This window comes from Phaethon lepturus, unplaced genomic scaffold, assembly GCF_000687285.1.
Source record: "Phaethon lepturus isolate BGI_N335 unplaced genomic scaffold, ASM68728v1 scaffold746, whole genome shotgun sequence".
NCBI classification, from domain to species: domain Eukaryota; kingdom Metazoa; phylum Chordata; class Aves; order Phaethontiformes; family Phaethontidae; genus Phaethon; species Phaethon lepturus.
In genome coordinates, this window is record NW_010546713.1 from 1 (window position 1) to 23,018 (window position 23,018).

Here is a 23,018-nt window from a genome sequence, read left to right on the forward strand (position 1 = left end):
CTGGGCTCGGGCCGGCGGGCACTGCGCGGTGCCGCTTTACGTTCGCCTGGTCGTGGTCTGGCTGTGCGGTTCGGGTCTGTCGCCTCGCTTTCTCCGCACGCAGTGGTCAGTTAGGCTGTCTCGGGGTGTGACTTACGTCCCGCCGCTTTCGTGCGTGTCCGTGATGGATAAAATGACTTCTTGCCTAGGGCTTGAAAAGCCAACGCCCTGTCAGTGCTGCTGTCCTTTCTGAAGACTCATATTTCCTATGCCACGGGTACAAATAAACCATCTATCTCGTACAAAATTATATACCTCGTTTGACTGAACTGTACCTTCTAGCCCACAGGCTGCTTATTGATCGTTTATATTTGCACAGAACAGCGTGCAGTAGGAGCCCTAAGCGACGCCTGATGCAGCTGGTTTAGCTGTAGTACAGCATAGGCTGTTTCATAAACAAAGCAGGGGTAGGAAGAGAACTTAGTAAAGCCACGTGAAGTTAAAATTGTGTCCTACCTGCTATGTTTTACCGTTGCCCAAAAGACAGTATTGATATTAATACTGATGTTAATACTTTTTTTAGAAGTGCAGCTTCACACTAAACTACCTTTTTGTACTTCAAGGCGAAAAGACAGGACAAAAAGACATTGCAGGCCTGTCACTTTTGTTTTTTTCTTTCTTGTAGTTCTCCTTAGTCCTGGTTCTTTACCCATTTCCTATTTCGCAGAAAAGATTACTTCAGTTCTCTTGTGTTTTGTCTTGCTATACTAACCAAGCTTATTCATTTTAGTCTGCTTCCATGGTATGGGTCCTTCATCTTCCTGAGACTCTTTAGCAGCATCTGTGCATGGTAATTCTGTGACAAAAAAAAATGCTCCCAAATCGGGGAGAAGAACCTCACCTGAGATATGTGTGATTTACGGATGTAAGATACTAGGTTCTCCTGTTGGAAGGAAGCTGGGTACAGCAAAGCATAAATGCTGTTAGTGGTCTCGAGGCTTGAATGCAGGAAAAGCTTAGGAACCTTTTGTCTTTTTAAGTTTACAGAAACTTCCTTAGGGTATGGAAGTTCTTTCTACTGTAGAAAAGGTGACCTTTTAGTCCACTGTGAATTCACTTTGACATGTATTGCTTTGGTGTTTGTTTTGCCAATTCTCTTTGCTGTTCTTACACTTCTCTACATTGCCTTCCACATGCAGGTCACTAGTATCTTATTTTTACCAAAGTGTTAATATAGAACCTTAAACACCATTAATGTTCAGCTGAGTAATCTGTTTAATCTCAAAAGGTAGTAGTCAAAGTTGTCAGATAGTACATTAACAATACTGATTTGAACTATTTTGAAGAGAATTTTCTTTATATGCAACATGGAAAAATAAATTATCCAAGTTTTCAGTCAGAATTAAGGTCACGCCTTTCTATATTGAATAATGATTCTCAACTTGATGGGAGTCTCTCAAATTCAGTCCGTTTTTGGCTTCATTGTAGTGACTAACTTCCATAATACTGTATTTAGTGCTTCTTCAGAAACAACATGCAGGGATTTTTTTCCCTCCATACTTTCATAGTTCTTACAAGTTGAATGAAAGTTTGTTAAGCAGGTGCAATAGCTCTGTATGATGTTTGCATGCTAGCTGAATTGGAAGTTATGGCACTGACTGCTTCCTGCATTTAAAGATAAAACACACCATTTTTTATACTGTCCATCAAGATGACAGATTAAACTGGTTTTAGCAATGCAGCCCTTTTTCTACACCAAGTGAGCCAACTGTACCAAAATAGAACTGAGACTAAGAGTAGATGATTTATGTTTTGAGTTTAAAAAAAAAAAAAAGAAAGTAACATGACCTGGCAGGCTAGATGACTAAGTACGGCTAACTAAATCTGTTTTGTGGTTTTTTTGCCTAGTAATTGAGTAAGGATGCTCTAAGAAGATAACTATGGATAAATACATTAAAATACGAAAGATTGGAGAAGGATCTTTTGGGAAAGCAATTCTTGTCAAAGCTAAAGAAAATGGCCAACAGTATGTTATTAAAGAAATAAACATCTCTAAGGTAAGTGATTATTATTAATTATTGATCCATTCTTTTTGTATTTCGGCTCTCAAAAATATTTTTTTTCCTTCTGAAGATGTCAAATAAGGAGAGGGAAGAATCAAGGAGAGAAGTTGCTGTATTGGCTAACATGAAACATCCAAATATTGTCTTGTATAGGGAGTCATTTGAAGGTAAGGTTAATGAATACAGCGGAACCTGAAGTAATGATAGTAAGTGACTGTCTGTGCACTACTTATTGCATTTAGTTTAAAAGTCAGTGTGTTTCCTCTGTTTAATCAGCCTTTTTCATGTCTTTATTACTTCAGTTCTTTTTCGGTTGTATTTTTTTCACAATTTCCCTGCACATTTAAAAATAATAGTAAAGAAAAAAAGTGCAACAATTGAACAGAAATCTTCATGTCTCTTTCTTACATGCATCAGTTTTGGTTGATGCTTAAATGAAAAGATTATGTTCTTTTGTTTCTCCAGAGTGTAAGTCTCCTTGAATACTTGTATATACCCTGACAACTTAAATGCTTGTGTATGTTCAATATGAGTACGGTCTAAATTTGGGTATTGATAACCTAGCAAGAGCAATTTTATCTCAAAGTCTGTTGCCTTAGAATACAGTCTTCAGTAATTGCAGTCACATTACTGCTTGCAGAGTTGGAAAAAGAGTTGGGGCTGTTTACTTCATAAAGCTATGACGGAAGGAGAACTATAATTCCACATTGTTCTGACAGTGAATGTCTTGGGAAATAAGCAGAACAAATAAAATATTCCAAGAGCATATCATATAGGTTAAAATACTATTAAAATACCTAAGTAGTATTTCAGATGCTCTTTAAGGATACTGCTCTTTTGTCCTTTCCTTTCTTTCTGCTGATTTTCATATGTCTTTTGGTTGGGGGCTTTTATTTTTTCTATTCATTAAATAAGAATTTTGTGCCATAGCCACATTGCACAGCTATAGTCTTCTGGTTTATAAATCCATGCTTCTGTCTTCTCTGTAGTAGAGGTCTGTTCTTTAAGACTGCCTTTTTTTTTTTTTTTTCTTACAAGGTAGATCCTGTAATCTGTAGTTCACAAGACTTCATATTGCATCTTTATTGCTAAAGCACATAGACTTTGAACATACTAATTTGGCTTATAAAAGAGAATTATTTCAGCACCAGATCTGCAAGAAATCCAGGCTTCTAGAATCATCTTTTAAAATAATACTGATTATAAAGCTTAAGCAAGATACAAACAGCTGGAAGCACAAAAGAAAAATCCTAGGTTTGATGTTTTGAAAGGCAGATTTCAGAAGCATTCGGTGGGAGTGAAATTTAAGCGACTTAGCTGGCTTAATTAATTTTGACTCTATTTAGAGGTGTTTAAGTGCTATGACTAACTTTTTCATTAAATAGGAGTTTTTCTTTTGAGCAGCATGTGATTGATTTTATGCATTTATTCAGCTCTTGTCAAAATCATGCCCAGTATGTGAATAGTGTTGTTGTGGCTTTGGTAACTTGCAATTTGCTTCTGCCTAATCTCTTTTTTTCATTGGTAAGTGGAAAAGATTGCACTGGGGAAGAAAGCTGTAACATTATTTGAAATGCATTATATATGTTCCTACCTCCTAGTGGAAACTTGCTTAGGATTTTTGGAAGTCCCCCTGAATTTCATTCAAAAATGAGAAAATAATTGTTTCCATCTGCACTGTCTGCTGGAACTTTTGTTACTTGTTCTTCAGTCTCTGAAATGAAATGTACGTCTGATGTGAGAGCTAATGATTGTCATGTTCTTGAACTTAGTGTGAGTAATAACTTGTCCAGGTAAAACTCTAAGAAAGAATTAGGCAATAGAGGCAACTACCTAAATTAGAACTTAAGATCTCTATTTTCAGGGTAGGGAATCTATAGGATGTTTGAAAACAGGTTTTGTTTGAATGTATTGCATTCATATAAGCGACATCTTTAGTTTCACAGTGATTTTGAACCCCATTTTGGGGCATTGGTTTAACAGATGCCACTTTTTTTCTCTCCATATCACAATAGTCTGATGTTACCAGAAATGGGAAACTTATGTTGTGAAACTTAAAATAATGAAAGCATTTTCACTTGAAAGTTTAAAAAAGGGACTAATAAATGATATCTGAAGCTGCAGGTGAAAATGTGAAATTTTTTTGTTGCTTTTTCTGTGACTGCAGTGAAGATATTTGGAAAGTTGTGTTGAAGATGAGTCTTTTTTTTCTTTTTTAAATACTTTGTGTTTTATTTTACAGAAAATGGCTGTCTCTACATAGTGATGGATTACTGTGAAGGAGGAGACCTATTTAAAAAAATAAATGCCCAGAAAGGAATCTTATTCTCTGAAGATCAGGTAACAGCAAACTGCTGATATAGTTTTTTGTTGCATGACACTTTTTCATGCATTTTAAATTATTTTGGTTCAGTTTGGTAGATATGGCTGCTTAATCTAAAATGAGGTTCTCAAATTGTGATTCTCGTTGCCATCAGTCACAGTAGTATCTTTAAAAAATCCTAGCTGGAAATCCTGGGTATGTTTTGTAATACTGATTGTAAGTGTGATAATATGAAATATGGCAATATGAAGTTGACGACACTCAAAAGTTTATTTTTTCCATTGGAAAAAAATTCATATTGTATTGGAAGTATACCAGCAGATTTTCTTTTTCCATGTACTTGTTATGAAGTCATTTGTACTGTGGGAGAATTTGGAATAGTTGAGAGGATTTTATGTACAGATTTCATTAAATTAAGTGAAAATAGGTTATGTAGGATTCAATTTTTTGGTTAGAACTGACGTATGCTTCCTTGTTTATAAATTGTTTTTACGCTTTTGTGTCTGCATTCAGTAGGATCTCAATTTACCTGTGGATGGAAAGGCTTAGTAGTATATTAGGTCTATTGATGGTATTTAGAATAGGGTAATCATGAAACGTCTTGGATATAATGTGTTAAACTTTTCATTTTTCTAATTTGGGCTTACTGTTACAAGAAGTGTAAAAGTGAAAATTACACCTTGCATTATACTGTAATTTTGATATCTATGTGCTTCTAAGTTGGGAATGTGAAACTGTTATTCACATGGAAAAGTTCTTTCTGTTAGTTGCTTTTTAAATTGTGATTTTTACAAATTTATTTAAAAAACAAAAAGGGTTTTGTTGACTTGTTTATAACCTTCTAGTTATGTTGCTTGTTGTTTTATGCATTGAAATCTGCTTTGTAGCATTTTTCTTTTTAAGGTCAAATGCATAAAATTACTGTATGATAAAATAAGTGTTTCTGTAAACATGAGCATGGCTTTCTAGGACTCTTGGTTGATTAACTGGACTGCAAGAAGACTAATGTTGGTTACAGCAAAAGTACAATCTCTAAGATGAAAAGCTCCACGTCTTAAATGTTTTAGCCAATCAAATTCATATTGCATGTTATTGTTAGCTTTATAATATGTAATGAAACCTGTAGTCTCAGGCTTAAAATCTAATTTGGGCAATAGGCATCTTTCATTAAAAAGTTTGCATTATAGTGACAGTAGTGTTACGTTTTTAATTATTCTGTGGTATAAACGCGACAGGTTTGTGGGAAAAGGGTAAAATCTTGAGTTATAGTTATAAAACTGATTTGATAATATCTCCAGTTATGTAACTGGGGAAGTTTTCAGATAAATAATGATGTTGATGTTGCATTTTCTTTTGTACGTAGATTCTGGATTGGTTTGTACAAATCTGTTTAGCCCTAAAACACATACATGATAGAAAAATCTTGCATCGGGACATAAAGTCACAGGTATGTAGGTAACTATTGTTTAACTGAATTTACTTCCAAAGTGGTTACATTCTTACCTTGCTAGTATAAATTGGCAAATTATGGAAAAAAGTCTTTTTATGTAAACACTTCTAATACTGGAAGGACTTCTCTTCAGAATTGTCTGGATGAGGTTTCTGTGATATTTGTACAAACACATGAGTCTGAAGCTACTCAAGTATTACTCATATTTATGTGTGGGGACATGTTCTAGAATGTGTAATAGTGTTTTCTTTAACTTTTGATGAAGTAACACTAGAATAAGTCTGGTGTTTCACAGTAGTCAATAACACTACTGCTAGTAGCTTCAGAGCGATTGAATGGTAGAAAACTTTATTCTTCCCAAAACATGTTGAGAATAGAAAGTTTGCAATTGTATGACTGTTTTAATTAACAGACTTCTTAAAATTTCTATATCAAGAATATATTTTTAACTGAGTCTGATGAAGCTACTCAAGTGTTACTCATATTTATGTGTGGGGACAGAAAAGGTTGTGTTCTAGAATGTGTAATAGTGTTTTCTTTAACTTTTGATGAAGTAACACTAGAATAAGTCTGGTGTTTCACAGTAGTCAATAACACTACTGCTAGTAGCTTCAGAGCGATTGAATGGTAGAAAACTTTATTCTTCCCAAAACATGTTGAGAATAGAAAGTTTGCAATTGTATGACTGTTTTAATTAACAGACTTCTTAAAATTTCTATATCAAGAATATATTTTTAACCAAAGATGGAACAATCCAGCTGGGAGATTTTGGGATCGCCAGAGTTCTTAACAGGTAACTCCTTTTTGATGCTGTTTTCTCTGACTTAGATTAAGTCGCTTTGAACTAGGAAAACAGAATCTGTGCACTTCATGTGAGTTAACTAGTTAACATGCATTCTTATTTTTTTAGTACTGCAGAGTTGGCTCGCACTTGCATAGGAACACCATACTACTTGTCACCTGAAATATGTCAGAACAAACCTTACAACAATAAAAGGTACTAATAAGCATTTTATTGAACATTTTTGCTAAGGAAAAAAAGCGAACTCTTTTAGAAATCTAAAGTTGTTCTATTCATATGATGGTGAACAGCCCTTAGTTCATCTCTTACCCAAGAAGGTACCAAGTCTCACTTTACAAGTGGGACCTTAGTTGGTCTGTGAAGTAGAAAGCAGTGTGTTGCAGAGAAGACTTAGCTTAATGCTCTGGGTTCCAGATCTAGCTCTGTTCTTAATTATGGCTCTACTTTTGCTTATCTACACACAGGCTGTACTGCCTTAGTTTATGCAAGATGAATGTGAAACTGAGTTAAGGATGAAATCACAAACATAGTAATTGGATTCTCTAAGCACATGCATAGATAGGTGGCTCAGCTTGCTTCAGATAAGTGTCATACAGATACTTAGCTTATACATTTGCTGTCCTGGCAGTAGGCTGTATCCGGTAACAGCATCCCTAACATAATTAAAGTAGTCTTTAGCAAGTTAGTCTTAGGCTGCACTATGCTGCAGTATCTGTTGCTGTGAGTGCCTTATACACGTTTCAGTTGATTTCTTAAAGATAAAAATTATTACAGTTCATAGTCCCTTAATTTCTTCTACATGGGATTTATTATCCAATGGTATTCTAATCAAATTCTGTAATCCTGTAATGAGTGAGAATAAGTTAAACAGGGAAAATTGACTTTAAGAATTGCATTTGCTGAACTGGGTGGTGGGTTTTGTTTGGTTTTTTGTTGGTTTTTTTTTCAATTCAAAGACCTCAGGCAAATGCATACATTTAAAGAAAAAAAGCCTTTGTCCGTATTTTGTCTAATTTCTCTGATTGGGGTGGTTCAGATGAAAAGGTCTAAATAAAACCTGGAGCCAAAGTAACCCCATCTGCTTTTCAGGTTGACCTTATTTTTGGTTGCTGATTTATATTTTTGTTTGGGGTTTTATGGTTTGAGGAGGTGGAAGATACAAGGGAGCTTGTACATATTCAGAATACAACCTTTTCTTTTCAAAGATAGACTTCACAGATATTACACCTAGAACTAATTCTTAAGTATGTTTTCTTCAATTTAGTGATATCTGGGCCCTTGGATGTGTTCTGTATGAAATGTGCACACTTAAACATGCGGTGAGTAGAAACTTACTGTTTCTTTCAAACAGGGATTTTTCCTGATGTTACACAAATGTGTTTCAGTTGATGAAAGGCTTTCATGGTGACTGTTTAAAATTACCTTCAACATTTTAGTGTCCTCTTCCTATACTGACAAACATTTTCCATCTATGTTTTGGTTCATGCCAATCTCTCCAGAAACTGTAGAAACATGTTTTCAATGTAGGTTTTTAATGAACTGTTAGCTGAAAAAATTGTTGGGTGGTGTAGTAAAGGATACTGTGAATAGTGTTCCTTTCTTTCCAAAAACTCGACATTTTCATTGAAAGTCTGAATTTGGACTGTTGGCTTTTGTGCAGGTAGATTAATGTATTTCTGTTTAGAACAGAAATAGTTCTTAGGAAAAAAACTCCCAGGGTGAAAGACTTGCCTTTTTCTTTGTGTGTTGTTTTGAAGAATACATCTTTATCATCCATTTTCCAGTTAGGAAGGGAAAAAAAAGTATTTTTTTCTCTCTCGTTTTGGTTGTGGTTTTTGGTTTGGGTTTTTTTTTTTAAATAGCTATTTTTATTAAAAGAAAAAAAAAAGATGAAAACATGAAAGTCAGAAGAAAAATTTCCAGGGATAAGGATTTCATTTCAAGCATTTGTAATGTCTTATTGCTTGGTTGTTTCTGTGGCAGCAATGCTGACAATGTTGCCTTTCTGAGAGTTGGTGGCAATAGGTTGTTTTCTGTGAGCTGGGTGGTATGTACTGTTTTTATTGTACAAAGAAATTGAAATGTTGCACTCTGCTTCCTGAGCTTAAGCTGAAGTCTGAGCATTCCTTTGGATTTTACACTGAATGCGTGTGAATGCTTTATGTTCTCTCATTTGAAATGTGGCTTTGCTAAAAAGGGGGGAGGGCATGTGATGGTTGAAAGCGTTTGAGAGAGGAGAGCAAGCACATAACTGTATAATTATTTTATCCTTTATTAGATTTCATTGTCAGTATAGAACTGGAGGGAAATAATTATTTGTTAGCAAAATTTATATCTCTATAATATGGCCTTGAAAATTTTTGTTGGTGTGTTGAGGCAAGGGAAGGTGTGTTTGGTTTTTTTTGTTTCCTCTTCATTTTTATATACAGCCTTACATATGGACAGACAGTAAATGTGTAGCAACTGATTTCTTTCTTGTGTGCTATAGTTTGAAGCTGGTAATATGAAGAACTTGGTACTGAAGATAATCTCTGGACCTTTTCCTCCTGTTTCTACACATTACTCCTATGACCTGCGTAATCTGCTGACACAGTTATTTAAAAGGAATCCTAGGAATAGACCATCGGTGAACTCCATATTGGAGAAAAACTTTATAGCCAAACGGGTTGAAAAATTTCTTACACCACAGGTATGGAGTTAGTTTTAATTCTAATTTTGCTAAAAGCATCATAGGACATTTCCTTTTCTTTATTCTAATGTCAATATACAACATAAGAAATTGGATTAATGATATTCCCTAGAGCTTTTATAGAGACACTTTCATTTGAGGAAAAAAGAGTTTTACTACAAACTGTAAAGAAAAATCTCAAATTACTTAAGTATTTAGTAGTTTCTACAAACAAATTTAAATTGGCATTTTAAGTGTGTTGTTTTGTGTGTTTTTCTATATAGTGAGGAACTATGAGCGAGATATTGATTTGTTTAAATAAGCATTGCTGTCAGTGACTTCAGCATCGCTTCTTTATCATAATTTCTTCAATCCACTTTTTGTTTGGAATTTGGAATGTCCAATGTCCTGAAAGCGTGTTCTGTGAAATATTGCTAAGTAAATTAATCTTTAAATTTCTTGATGTTTAAATAGATCACGTGTATACAACCTAGAAGTTGTTCACTGTTTGGTTTAGAATCTGTTGATATCATTTGACATCTATTCATGTCCTTTTAATATAAATCTAATCAAAAGACATCAAGATTAACAAGTGAATAGTAGTCCTGATACGAGGCAAATAAATAGAGACAGGGAAAGGATGTGGAGGAAATGAGTGAAAAAGGAGACCTCATTAAGTATAAAGAATTCTGGTGGATTTTAACTCACAACTAAAGAAATTTCAGAAGGCCATATATAATTGGAATTTCAATTGTCGATGAAATAGACTTTCAACTAATAATAGTTCTGATTAAAGTCCCAATGAAAGGTGAGATTCAGAAGTCTTTGTGTAGTCATTTTCCCATCTTGAAAAGGGTAGAGAAACTAAAATCTGAAAACAGTTCCAAAAGACTATTTTTTTGACACAAGCTGTCTGAGAATTTGAAGTGAAATTTGGCAACCATACAGAAATCTAAAACGAACTATGCATAAAACTATGTTGATGCTCACATTAACTTCCTTCTAGATACTTAGAAAGTTCATAAATGAGGTAACATGTGCCACCCAGAAGTCAGACTAAATTGCCTTTTAAAAATTGTTTGAGTAGTTATGTCAAAAATATTTGAAAATACTGAATCTAGCTTCATATTAATGTTAGTGATACATAAAGGTGAGTATTCATTTAAATTTAATTTACAGTAAATACTATTAGTTAGATGCTTACTGGGAGTGGCACACTTTTCTCAAAAGGAGTTCTTTCTAGCTTCAGACATAAACGCTGTTGGCTAACCATTCAACTTTTTGTTTAGCTTATTGCAGAAGAATTCAATCACAAAATCTTCCAGAAGTTTGGACCGCATGCTGCACCAGGTAAGTAGGTGTGTAAAGTGCTTTTGCTTTCAGCTCTGGCAAGATTGTGTATGTAGCTTTGTTCTTTTTGTTGGTTTTGGTGTGTTCTTATACCTGTTTCTAGCAGTTTAAGGAAAAAAGAGGGAAGCAATTTTCCCCTCTCCCCCGGAGAGCTGGATGTATGTAGGGTACAAATGATACAAGTATAAAATATGGTTCTGTAATATTTTAGGTGTACTTTCTTCTTGCAGTATGCTACGCTTCTGAAATTAAAGGAGGCAGTGAAGACTGCAAATACTGGAAATAATTTATATGTTGTTATTGTATGAATTTTTTTTCCCCCCTTACTAGTGATAAATAGGTAATGAGAAATACCATTTCTTGTAAAAAAGTGGGAGGTTTTCTTAGACATTCCAGGATTGAGCCCTGACTTCAGCCCAAAGCAGTAGAATTTCTCCTACTGGTAGCAAGTTAGATCCTGGTTCGCTTTGTCAAGATGGTCTTACCTTACTTCATTTCCCTGCATTATTTTACCCTTTTGTTCCTAGATAGTCTTCCCCTTTATTTTATTTCCTTGTAATTACTTGAAGCTGTGGCAGCTGCTTTGGTGTCTTCTGATAGTGTTATGTAAGTGTTTCGCAGGCTATTCTGTAGTAAGAGAGCCCTGCTAGTACAGAGTGAAATCCACAATATTGGCATATTTTCAGGAGCTCTGCAGGGAAAACAACATCCCTGAAGGCCATTGAAGCTCTTCTCCAGAACCCATCTTCTGCTGACTTTGGTGTTGCAGATTGCAGTCCAGTGTCGTCAGTGGAGGGAGGCCTGTCTTGCCATTCCATTAGGAAAACTTTTTCCTGTGTCCCTGACAACTGGATAATAAAGCGTGGCAGCTGAAATAAGCTTCAGTTCTCCAGTTTGAAGTGTTGAGAATAAAAAGCTCAGGGATTGTGTTCAGCTGTTTTTTATCAAGCATGAAATTTAGATGAGCTCTTTTGGACAACTGGGTATATTGCACTTATGCATCAGCTCACGTGAATGAAATGTTAGCAATTCACCCGTTTTCCTCCAGTTTTGCTGTTCCAAGACTTGAGAAGGGGAAATGTGGTACACTGGTCAGCCTGAATAGCTGTAAAACAGTTCACTTTTTTTCTTTTTAGCTAAAAGACCAGCTCAAGAACAAATACTGTCTACAGTTGGACCAGCTCAGAAAATTACCAAACCTGCTGCAAAATATGGAGTGCCTTTAGTGATCAGGAAGTCTTGTGATGCACCTAAAAAGCCTAATGAGAAGAAGCCACTGGCTAAATCTAGACAGGTAAGAAGCTAAGTTACTTAAATTGAACTGTTTTGCTCATACCTTATTTAAATGCTATGAAAATACTATGCATTCCTTTTCAAAATGTCTTTTATGTGGGTATGTGCATCTGCAGAGAAAGTTGTAGTTTAAATGCTGGGCTTCCTTCATTATTGATTTTTTTTGTTGTTGTTGTTTAGTTGGGTTTAATTTAATGATTTTTGGGGACTGTTACCTAAGTTTGGTTTTTAATTCCACTGCTGAATTAGATGTGCTTTGCATGTTTTCAGTTCCTTTGTTGGTGTTGACCACTCCTAGAAATACTTGAAGTCTGTCAGGTATACCAAGATCATCGACACTGGATAAGAATTTTGCATCTTTCTTCCTTGTTCAATAATAATCTCAAATTTTCAAAACTTTTTTAGTAGTTTTCTAAAGCATTGTCAGCCAGAGAAATTGTCTAATTGCAAGAGGACTTTTCCAGCCTTGATTTCATGAGCTAATGAGAAATAGTCTTCTGTATACCTTCATACAGTACTTTTGGTCTGTCTTCCAGTCATCTTCTCTGTACTCCTTATTATATAAAACTCTCTTTTTTTTCTCTCTGTCTTTATTCGTTTAATTACTGCATGGCCAGGAGATGTTTATGATACAGCTAGTTTTGAGCTGTATGCATGTGCCAAACAACTAGCAACCGAGAAGCTCCCACTTCAGCAAGATAATTACTTCAAATTTTCTTCTGAATGAGTCATATTTCTGTTGTTGTTGTGGGTTGGGTTGGTTTTGGTTTTGTTTTTTTCCTTCTCCCCCTGGCGTTTTGGGGAACATAATGTTGAGATCTCTATCCATCTGTCAGATTTGATAGGTGGATAGAAAATTACCCGTGAGATATAAATTATCTTCGAGGCTTAAAAGTTATTGGAGTTTTAAGAGAAAAACTCATTGATTACACAAGCCTTGTTGGCTTGTGATACATAGTTTGAAAAAGAGAACAAGAAGAAGGGGATGCACAGATTTCTTGTGTGTCCTTATGAGACCATGAGTGTTTTTATGTTTTAAGGCTTTGTTGTGCAACCATCTGCTAGCCTGCTGGTCTTTAGAGTCAGTTTTACCAGCCAACACCGATCCAAATTGCATAGAGCCTCAAAGTGTCAGGGTAGAGACTGAGGAAATATCCTCTTGTCCTATGTAAGGAGTCAGTAACACTGCAATTTTAAGACACATTCTTTCTGTGGATTGTACCTAGTAACAAGGAATAAGGTGTAGAATAGAAACAATGGCTACAGTTTAATATAAATTTTCTTCTCTTTGCTGTTGTTCCAGGCTTGCAGCTCTCAACTGGCTCTTCAGAGGAGTACGTAACAATCATCTCCTTTGTTTAGTGACGTTACGTTAACACACTGTAGTTGAACTACATTGACTTAAGCCTTTAAAGGCTTCTGTCTTCTGAAATACCTGGTTTTAAAGTACTCATTTGATAGGATTTTAGGTCATCAAAAGAAAATGTTATGAAGGTCTCTGTGTTCTAATACGGTCAGAAGAAGAAATGCTTTAAAAGTAACCATCACCTCTTTGAGAAGATTAAAGTAAGCAGCATGACTTACTACATACTGCTGCTTCTTTACCAGGTATTCAGTAGTGGCTGCATTCTCCTCTTCCACAGGTAACAAGAACCTTGGTTAGAGTTACCCAAGCAAAAGAGCCTAATAAACCTAACCTAATACATCTGTTTTCCAAATGAAAGAGAGTCTTAACATCTAGGGGCCCTCAAAAACTTATAATAGGAAAATATTGTAATGCAGAATGATATTGGCAGAGAAGAAAAATTAAGAGAAAACAGATTTACTGCCTTCAGCTTTCAAGACAGAGCTTTTAGTGTAGGATGAACAAGTACAGTAGCATTTACCCCTAGATCCTAACAGTGCTTTTCATCGAAAACCTCCTGAGTAATTAAGTATTTTAAACCCCATTTTACACACACTAAGTTGTGGGTTTAAGATTTATTTTTTTTTCCGATCAGAATTTTTCTGTCATTCTGGCATTGTGCTGTCTAATTTTAAGTTTCATCTTTTAACTAAGGCCTTTCCAACGCCAATGAAGAAAATGAATCCAGGAGAAGAAAGGAGGAAAATGTTTGAGGCATCATGAAGTCATCTGTTAATTTTTCAAAATAAGCGAAAGCTAAGCCCAGAGCGAGAATGACAAAATGACATCTTCAAATCTTTCTTCTGTATCTTTTTTCCTAAACATTATGTAACAGTAATTTTTTTTAAATTTATTTATTTTTTTTATCTTTGTGGACATATACCAGCAATTGGAGCACTAATCTACCTTGACAGAGACTTGTCAGAATAATGACTCAGTAATAAATACCAAATTATTTGCTTATTTTTCAGGAACCTTCAAAAAAGAAAAGGTTAGAATTGCCTGAAAAAGAAAAGCGCCAGAAAGATCAGGTAGACAAGATTCTCAAGACTTTCTTTTTCCACCCATAGTAATTTTAATGAAATACCTTGTGGTGTGTTACATGTTGCGTAAGAATATGAAGTAGTCCAATTTCCTAGTTACTAAACATGTTTCATCCTTACACATTGCAGATGAGTTTACTGAAGGCAGATGAAATGAGAAGATTGGAAAAAGAAAGGGTAAAATATGTTTAAAATGTGTTAATAGTGAAGTTCAATTTTTACTTAGTGATTCCTTGAATTATGTTTTCCTGTATTGTTTTCTCCTTCAGATGGAACGAATAAACAGAGCCAGGGAACAAGGATGGAGGAATGTGCTTGGTTCAGGTGGAAGTGGTGATGTTAAGGTTGGCAGCAGATGCAGAAATGTGGTGTAGTCTGTTCCCCCACCTTTGGTTATCTGGCATGGCCTTCACTTTTCAGAAAGATTTGCTCTTGGAGCTTAAGTCTTGGAGCTGCCCATTATTAATCTACGGATAATTTAAAAGAAACTGTGTAACAGACTCTCTTCACGTCCTTTTTGGAGATCATGTGCAATTTTCATTTTTAATACTGAATTTCTGAATCTCTTTCTGCCAGTAATGGTTTTCGTGCACCACTGTTTTTTTCCCACTCCTAATTTTGCTACTTTTTCTGTGCTGAATCTATGCATGAACAGCTTCTTTCACATTCAAGTTTGTTCTTGAATTCTTGTGTTGAAGTCTTTTTTCAGGTTCTCATAGTATAATGGACCTCTTCCCTAGTGTTCAATACCTGCTTCTAAGCATTCTTTGTTATTTAGCAACATAAATGTTTATATATACTGATGAGTTGTTCAGGAAGGGGGTGGAAAATCCTGTGTAAGTCTAATTATTTTTTTCTGAAAGCAGTAAACTCTCTAGCCTTTCACTTCTTACATAATTTAATTACATAACTTATTCTGATTCCTATGACAGTTTCTTTTTGCCTAATTGTGTGTGTCATAGTTTCATGAAAATATAACTGTTATGGGAAGTAGTCTCGTGAAGTTACTACCATCTGGGTACTTTCATCAAACAGAGCCAGTGCAGGAATTTAAGTATTGCTGTGGTGTAAATCTATTTGACAATAGACAAAGGATTAAAACACAGCTATTTGTGGTGGTGGTAGCGAGTATTACAAAAATACTCGGCCTAAACATGTGTAGTAGGGTTTTTGTAAACAAGCTCTGACTGAGCTGTAGAGTCAGAATGAATAGAAGTTTTATTTTCCGTTCCTCATACAAGAATGAGGAATACACAAACACCTGACCAGGTTTCAGTAGCTGCTTATTAAGTATATTATCTCAAAATAGACATAATCTTTGGATGTGTGCTGCACATTGTGTAAGTATAGCTTAAATATAAAAGCAAATTTACGCATACCAGACTTTAAAAACTACCAGGTGCTGATTTAATGGCAAAATCCAGAAACACCATTTGGCTCCTATGGTGTCCTTCTCTTTCTCAAGATGAAAGTGGCAGGCAGCAATGCAAGCTTCTATACAACACGATATATCAGCATTGTCACATTTGGATCAGAGCTATATATATTCCTGAAAACAATCATGTTTCTGATTAACTTTGAGAATTTTATTGCAAGGTCCCTAGACAGTGCAAATGTATAAAGTGTTCTGTTGTAGCTGCAGCTGCTTCACTATCAGTATCCTCAGTCATCTGGGGAAGCTGAGGTTCAGTGACCATGTATATTTTCATTAAGTGTCACTGGTGTAAAATGTCATGGCGAACACGCTTTAAGATTCATTTAAACGTCTTCTCCAGATTGGATAGTTTAGTACAAATCTTACTGCAGTCTGCTAGGTTATCATCACTCCGGGTTTCCATATACCATTACAGCATTCCTGACTTAATTATCCTTTTCCTTTCTCCAACATGAAAACACTGTATCTAGCAACTCTCCGATGATGCTTTTGAATAGCATTGTTCAAGCTTTCCAATAATGCAAGCCATAATGCCTCTTATGAGGGCACAGCAGGGTCATGCACTGCATGATTTTCTCCTCCTGTTGTCTTTTTGAGTTGGTTGTCGGCACCTGAGGGAAAGTGGGGAGAGGGAAGGATTTGGCTTTGGGCTTCTGGTTCTAACAGGGGCTGTAACTGGTCTGCAGACTGTTGATGAGTACCTGCTTCATAGCATTTGTCTGGAGATTGATCATACTATTTCTTTAGATAATCCTTTTGAAAACTGAGCTCTAATAATGGTAGATAAAACCTTGAATCATGCCTAAAGCAAGGCTTTGCCATGTATTTGTAGAAACTATAGTCTTGTATAATAAATTGTTTTTATTCAGATGAACAGCTTACCTGCATATTTATTTGAATGCCTGGATAGATCTTTCAGTTAGTATTCTATGATATGGTTTATGGGGAGCTATCAATGGGTGTTGAGCACCTAAAAATCAGAATGTGAGCTAAATTCTATTGTCAAATATAATCTGTTCAAGAACTTCTAAGTAGTCAATCACTTAGAATTTATTTAAAGGCAATCACTTGAATTTATTTAAAATAGTTAAGACCACTCTGGAAGGAACATTGACACTATTGTTAAATCAAATTCCATAGATTCACTACCATGGGCTATTTGACTGCTTCCCCCAGGTGTAAAGGGAACATTTTTATGCATGTGCTGACAACCTTAACTTTGTTTTGCCAGTTTCACATTTTCTGCATCCATCCTTAGCTACTACTGTACACAGCTGCTTGCAACTTTTTTTTTGTTATTTTCACATAGCTTCTGTAGGAATTCTAATTCTTTGAGAATGACAGAGATAATTCACATAAAGCAGTAGCTTGTGGTAGATGTTCCCCTGATCTGAGCTTTAGTAGGGAAACATACCAATTCTGGTGATGAAACCAAATTATAGGTTGGTGACAGTGGGCATTCCTATGCCATTCAGCAACCTTTGAAGTTGTGTTAGTGCTTAAGTCAGTGCTTAACTGTTTCCAGCTTCATGAACAAATGGATGTTTGACTACAAATCACTCATTAGTACTTCAGTTAGTACTGTATCGCTTTTAGCTTTTGTGCTAAAACTTTGATTTTTACCATGTAGAACATCTGTCTCCAATTACACCTCAATGGATTTGTTACCAATAACTTTCAAAATGTGTGACAGATGTCTCTGGTATAACTAGACTATTATCAGAGGGAGATAAAATGTGTTATTATGAAATGCTAACAGGAAAATAAGTTTTTAATTTATATATCTTGTACTTCGTTAAAATAGGAGCATGTCAGGAATAAAACTAGGACCAATACAGCATTGTTGCAGGACATTAATGCTTTTATTCTGCTGAAGAAGTGAAAATTGGAAGGGCTTGTTAAAACCAGTATTTGAGATTTCCACCCTACCCCTTTTGATTTCCAGGCATCATATTATGGCGGTGGAGGTGGTGTTGGTCCTTTTCCTGTGTCTTCCAGAGGACAATATGAACACTATCATGCTATTTTTGACCAGATGCAACAGCAGAAGGAAAACATTAGAGTAGCTGAAGAGAGGGAAGCCAAATTGAGGGCAAAAGTACAAGGCCGAGAAGCTGTTGAAAGGTATGGCTACCTTCCATTAGAAGTTGCATGTGGTCTGCTTTAGATGAAAGTAATGAAAGTTACTGTACGTATTTATCTACAGAGGAATTCCACCTGGAATACGTCCAGGAGTTCCTAAGGGGCCTGCAGGTCATCACCATTTACCTGATGCTGGTGCAGTTAGGAAAAAAATGAAAAGATTGAAGGAGGTGTCTAAACAAGCCAATGCAAACAGGTTGGACTGTGATACTCCATAAATCTGTCCCTACATGTTAGATTCTTGTTCTGTGTCTTGTTTCATTTAGTAGTTGGACGTCTCAAAATCGCTTTTATCCATTGGTACTGCGCTGTCTGTTTGTGTGTTAGTCCTTTGCTGACCACAATGCTTTTGAACCAATGGAAACCTTGGCTTCCCCAATAGTGGCAAAAATGGATTATGAACAGCTGTAACTAAACTAGATTTCAGCCAAAATTGTTGGTTTAATGCAGTTGCAGATAAGATTATAAGCCTCCTCCTTTGCTTTTTTCATAGTTCCACTTTTTGTGTTACCTGCCAAGATGCTTCCTTCTCCTGTCATCTCATTCTGACTGCCTTCTATACATATAAGTGTTTGACTCTCTAGCATAGGAGAGTGTCTAGAATGTTTCCAGAATTGTTAGCTCCTGTTTATTGATCGGTGGAAAACTTCTAGGAGCTTTCCTTGTTGAGATGTGAATGCCAGATGTTATAATGGTGTGCAATTTCTAATTTGGTGATGCTTATTCTTTATAATTACTATTAACTGGGTATTTTTATATATACAAGCATTGTAAACAATCATTGATTTTTATTTTTTTTTTAATGACTTCACTCTTTCAGGTAGCTTCTTCAAAACTTCTTTGTTCTCCTTCAGATCTGTTAATATTGCCCAAAGAACTGTGTCAGCACTTGTGAGCAGTAAATGGGGAAATAGCATTTTTCTGTAAGTTTAGTGTTACTAGCGAAGTTTCCTAGGGGGACAAATTTTCTCACGCATTACTTAAACTTGTGCAGATCCAATGATGTATCCCATGGAGGAAGAAATAAATGGAGTTGATATGAGGAAAAGGAAGTGGACAAACAAAACATTTGGTTTTCTGAACTAACTTTATTCAGGTTTATGTTTTAATATAATACATTTTACCACTGTAGATTTTTTTTCTATTTTAAAATTTGCAGCAGTAACATAAGATGTTTAACACTGATGTTACAATTTTGCAAGCTACAAGGTATATGTTACTTTCTTTATAGTAGTTTGGGCTGTTGGGAGTTAACTGAAATTCCTCCTGGTACAACCCAGTATTGGAACATGTATTTTCCCAGCTGATGTAGATGTGTATTTCCCTCCTTCTTTTTTTATTCTCAACATATTGCACAGTGCCACAATCCCTAAATCTTGCCTGGATTAGGAAACACTGTTTGCCTTGCACATTTGACAATATTAAATGATACTTGGCTACACCTGGGTAAACCTTTTTAAATGTGTTAAAATTGAGAGGAACTATAGTAGAGGGCTGCAAATTATGAAGAACATGTTGATCATGAGGGGAAACTGATTCAGTATTTCTCAAATAAGTGAACTTGAAAGCACTCAATGAAGTTTCAAAATAGGTAGAGATTTTCTTTTATTTATAAGATGGATTACGTTTAGCCTTAAATTGAGGTGCTGTTACTTAGCATTTAATATGTGATAAGTATCTGTACTTTATAATGTAGATGCAATTTTATTATTATAGCTAGCTTAGCAGTATTTCTCTCCTGTACTTTATTCTTTCACATGGAGGTGAAATATAAAGATAAGTGTTCAGAATGTTTAGTTCAAACAAGGAATTTAAATAATGTCAATTTTCTTAAAGATAGATAATTTGGAGTGTATATTAAAGAATTTGAGAAATTCTCAAGTTGCAATCTTTCTGATTCCACTTGCACAACTAATGTAAAGTATATTCAACATCATCAATCTTTAAAAATTGTCTCTTGGACAGAAATGCTGCCCAGAAGAAATCTATTTGAAAAGTTTTAGCAAAATGAGCTACTCAGCTTTATAGTAGGGAAAACCATTTTCATAAAATTTAGTTGAAATAAGTTTTTCCTGAGAATTTGGTTTGAGACAAATAGATTTGGGGTTTTTTGCCTTGGAAAGCACATCTCCAACACTGTAAGCTAAACTTCAGCTATGTGACAGGAGTTTAGACAGATTTCACTATCTATCAATTGAGTTCATATGTAACGAACAGTTGCAGTCAAAATCTTATAGTGAGTCAAATACATGTATATAAAGATTATCAAGTGTTTCTTTACCAGTAATGCCTACATGCGTTGTCTTGCCTTTTCAGAGCAGCCACAGTGTTGTTTTTATTGTGTCAAAGTAGTTTTATCTCCATCTTCCTCTTAATGAATTGTAGCATATGGAAAGATTTAATTTCTCTGTGGTGGGGTGCGTGAGGGGAGAGTAAAAACAAGATGCAAGGATGTTTATTTAGTGTGCTAATTCATTTATGAATTACTAGCAATAGCTCCTGTACTGCAGAATGATTCTTTCTGTAACTGTCTCAGCTTGATGTGTTATTGCTATTAGCTTGTTCGAATTTCCAGCCTGCTGCTGGACCTCCAATACTCCTCAGTCAAACAAGGCTAGGGAAACCTTAGAAAGGGGATTGCCTCATCATTCTACCATTTTTTAGAATATCTTACACCATTTCTGAGTGTTTTTTTTAACAGAAAGCTTCTTCTGAGTCCACTTCTATCCAGTTTGTCAGAAACTCTACAAACCGGTCATATGTATGTACTAGGAGACTTGCCAGATGATCAGTTATAGTAACTTGAACATAGCCTTCTTGTCTACCCAAGCAAGTCCCTCTCCTGGGGTGGAACGTGAAAAAATCCATCTCATTCTGGCTAATTCTAAGGTAGGAAAATTCCTTCACAGTCCCTTTAAAAACAAACAAAAATCGCCCAAGATCCCCCAGAAGGAGTTGGTAGAAAGCTCTGAGAATACTAGCACTATACTAATTACCTAAGCGGTAGAAGTTCTTACTCCAAGCATAGGTCAATCTTTAAAGACTGCTGCAGTATTGACCTTACTGACTGGCTCATGTGATGAGTTCTTGCTTCTTCAAGGGAAATCTTGAAGGAGTCATATTTTTCACAAACGATGACAATTATGAAACAAGCTGAGACATTTTCAGAAATAATTGCGCTAAGATTGTATTTTGACGTTCATTTTTGTTTTGATGACCAGGATATGGAAGGACAATGTGGTGTTTTGTTTGTTTGTTTAAATTGTTCTTTTAACTTAGTTGAGCCTATTTTCCTCTGTTTTGTGGAAGTCTGACTTGTATTTTGGCTGATGAAAGGCATTTTTGGAAGATGCCTTATAGAAAATCACTTTTTTGTGTGTGTGTCCTAGTTAGAATAAAGGGGGGGGGGGAGATGAGTGTTGTATTTCAGAGACTTTCATCTTGCTATGTGTTGCAATTACTCAGGCAAAAAGGATGGATAGCTGCAGATAGAGCAAAGCAAGTTGAAGAATTCTGGCAACGAAAGAGAGAAGCCATGGAAAACAAAGCTCGAGCTGAAGGACACCTGGTAAGGAATCTGTTCTTCCTATGTATATTACTGTTTCAGCATGCTTATGAATCTTTTAAAGTAGTATCATAACCATGAAATGCTGGGTAAATATTTTCCTTCAGTATTTAAAAATAAAAAGAGAATGGGAAGTAGGTTTTTTCCATTTTGTTATTCATTTTATTAAAATGTAACAGAATTGTGCAGTACGTTTCTTGATGGATGTAACGTCATTAACAAAAGAAAATACCTTTTTTTTTTGCATGTATCTAGCTTGATGTTGTGAATTTCAGAACATTCATTTACATTTTTTTCTGTTCATAGCTTTAAAGTTTTGGTGAAAATTAAACTTTATTTATTATTCAGTAGCTTGAACCTAAAATGAAGTTTGATTAAACTGATACAGCTAATGATCAGGTACAGTACTGTGTTTTACAAAAACACATTCTGCTTATTGAGAAGTTATTATAAGGACATCCATTTTTTTCAAGGTTGATATTTCTAAAACCTTTGTTCTTTAGAGATTAACTAGTGGACAGTGTCATAAAATGTTCTTTGTTCTTTATGCTTGTAGTTCTAAATTCAATATTCCTTTAACAAGTTTGTTTTGCAGTAAAGCTATCTTGGAAATTACTCATTTGCACTAGGACTTTGTGTGGTTGAACTATGTGTTTTCATAATGCGGAGAGTTTTGCTTTTTTGAGTGCTTCTCCACACTATTCATATCCAACCAAGTCACAATATAATTGTCAGTTGCTGAAATTAAACTGATGGTGCTGGTATTGCAGTGAGAGGTGACCAACTGCAGATTTAGCGAAGCTGACTTATATATATAACTGTCTTGAGTTCTATCTGAATATCAGATCACAATTTACAGCCAGGTCTTTGTTTCAGGGATTATTTCACTTACATTACTTCACAGCCTTAGTGAAGTATCCTTAGATTAGTATTTATGTTTTAAAAAATGAGTCTTCCACTTTAAAACTATGGTTGTGTTTTTTAAAGCAAAACCAGTAAATAATTTTGAAAAAATGAACAATTCTTGTTAAGACTGTCTCTTCTTAGACAAGTCCATAGTAGTATCTGCTTCCATTTTGTTCTTGACTTTGTTGACATTAATAGAAATGTATGAGATCAATTAATGGAAGATACCCAAGTATTCAGGTTAATGTTTCTCAGGTTTCTCTAATGTGTTCAGCTGAGTCCAAATGTTTTATTCTTAACTGGCTGCCATAATAAAACAGGGAGGTTACTGAACAGTTGTAAAAGTAACTTCCAAATGCTTAAGACTTATAACTCGAAGTCAGGGTTCCAGATCTATGTACTATCATTTGCCATTGATAGCAGAAGTCCTCAGCAGCTTGCTTCTATTTGTGCAGGAAAATAATTTGACTAGCTGGCAGTAGTTCTCGTACAGATATGGGACTATTGTCTAGACCATGGTGATCTGAGAGGAGAAACTGGTGGGAATCAACTAATATGCAGCTCTCAGTCATACAAAGAGTTGTAAGTCAAATG

General features: G+C 35.4%; 1 protein-coding gene across 1 annotated transcript in view; it reads left to right on the forward strand.

Moving 5' to 3' along the window:
- Nucleotides 1-1,919: 1,919 nt before the first annotated feature.
- The window catches only part of NEK1 (NIMA-related kinase 1), a gene marked incomplete at its 3' end in the record, with an annotated part of 34,443 nt that continues 13,344 nt past the window's right edge, over nt 1,920-23,018 (forward strand). Inside the window, exons 1-17 of the mRNA XM_010289374.1 lie at nt 1,920-2,036; nt 2,113-2,209; nt 4,285-4,382; nt 5,729-5,812; nt 6,541-6,608; nt 6,726-6,812; nt 7,882-7,936; nt 9,106-9,306; nt 10,575-10,635; nt 11,772-11,929; nt 13,988-14,047; nt 14,305-14,364; nt 14,506-14,553; nt 14,646-14,720; nt 17,757-17,935; nt 18,018-18,149; nt 21,419-21,521. Of these exons, the coding sequence (XP_010287676.1) occupies nt 1,920-2,036; nt 2,113-2,209; nt 4,285-4,382; nt 5,729-5,812; nt 6,541-6,608; nt 6,726-6,812; nt 7,882-7,936; nt 9,106-9,306; nt 10,575-10,635; nt 11,772-11,929; nt 13,988-14,047; nt 14,305-14,364; nt 14,506-14,553; nt 14,646-14,720; nt 17,757-17,935; nt 18,018-18,149; nt 21,419-21,521 (1,683 nt within the window). The remainder of the gene's footprint in view (nt 2,037-2,112; nt 2,210-4,284; nt 4,383-5,728; nt 5,813-6,540; nt 6,609-6,725; nt 6,813-7,881; nt 7,937-9,105; nt 9,307-10,574; nt 10,636-11,771; nt 11,930-13,987; nt 14,048-14,304; nt 14,365-14,505; nt 14,554-14,645; nt 14,721-17,756; nt 17,936-18,017; nt 18,150-21,418; nt 21,522-23,018) is intronic.